This window comes from Poecilia reticulata, linkage group LG6, assembly GCF_000633615.1.
Source record: "Poecilia reticulata strain Guanapo linkage group LG6, Guppy_female_1.0+MT, whole genome shotgun sequence".
Taxonomy (NCBI): Eukaryota; Metazoa; Chordata; class Actinopteri; order Cyprinodontiformes; family Poeciliidae; genus Poecilia; species Poecilia reticulata.
In genome coordinates, this window is record NC_024336.1 from 15559611 (window position 1) to 15560379 (window position 769).

General features: G+C 42.8%; 1 protein-coding gene across 1 annotated transcript in view; it reads left to right on the forward strand.

Moving 5' to 3' along the window:
* The window catches only part of man2a2 (mannosidase, alpha, class 2A, member 2), an 18319-nt gene continuing 17550 nt past the window's right edge, over window positions 1-769 (forward strand). Inside the window, exons 1-2 of the mRNA XM_017305165.1 lie at window positions 1-132; window positions 466-703. Coding sequence (XP_017160654.1) covers window positions 1-132; window positions 466-703 — 370 coding nt within the window. The remainder of the gene's footprint in view (window positions 133-465; window positions 704-769) is intronic.

A 769-nucleotide genomic window follows, 5' to 3' on the forward strand; every position in this document is an offset into this window, starting at 1 on the left:
ATGAAGCTGAGGAAACAGGTGACGGTGTGCGGAGGGGCCATATTCTGTGTGGCCGTGTTCTCTCTTTATTTGATGTTGGACCGAGTCCAGCATGACCCTGCAAGGCGACAGAATGGAGGAAACTTTCCACGGGTAAGAATTCCTGCTTTAGCCTGGCAGCATATTTACTTTGTAAATCTAATGAAAGCATTTATATTTTTTTGTTTTACAGAAATTGTTTAGTGTGCCAAGCCTAAGTTAAACGTTTCAACATCTTTTAGGAATGATGTCTAATTATTCAGACGCATTTAAATTGTCCTGTAGAAACGAGGCTCWAATGGGTTGTAAATTATTTTTATACAGACTCATTAACTTTAAACGTACTGCAGTAACACATTGCATTTACTTAATTTCCACTGTCAGTCTATTGGTACTGTYAGATTAGGAGTKCACAGCTCTTTGGTTTATGATTATTTTCTCTTTTAGAGCCAAATCTCAGTCCTCCAGAATCGGATAGAGCAGCTGGAGCAGCTCCTGGAGGAAAACCACCAAATAATCAGCCACATAAAGGACTCTGTGATGGAGCTCACAGACACAGGAGCTGTGTCTCCCAGCGGCCACCTGCCGTTCAGAAGCGCCAATGGGTCCTGGGTGCTACCGTTTGATGGTCGCCCGACTTTCCTTGCCTTGAAGCCTCAGGACTGCCAGTTTACTGTTGGCACCCGTGCTCAAACAGATGTACAGGTAAATGTTCCCCTCTTTAAAATAAGATGCCAAAAACAAAATTTTT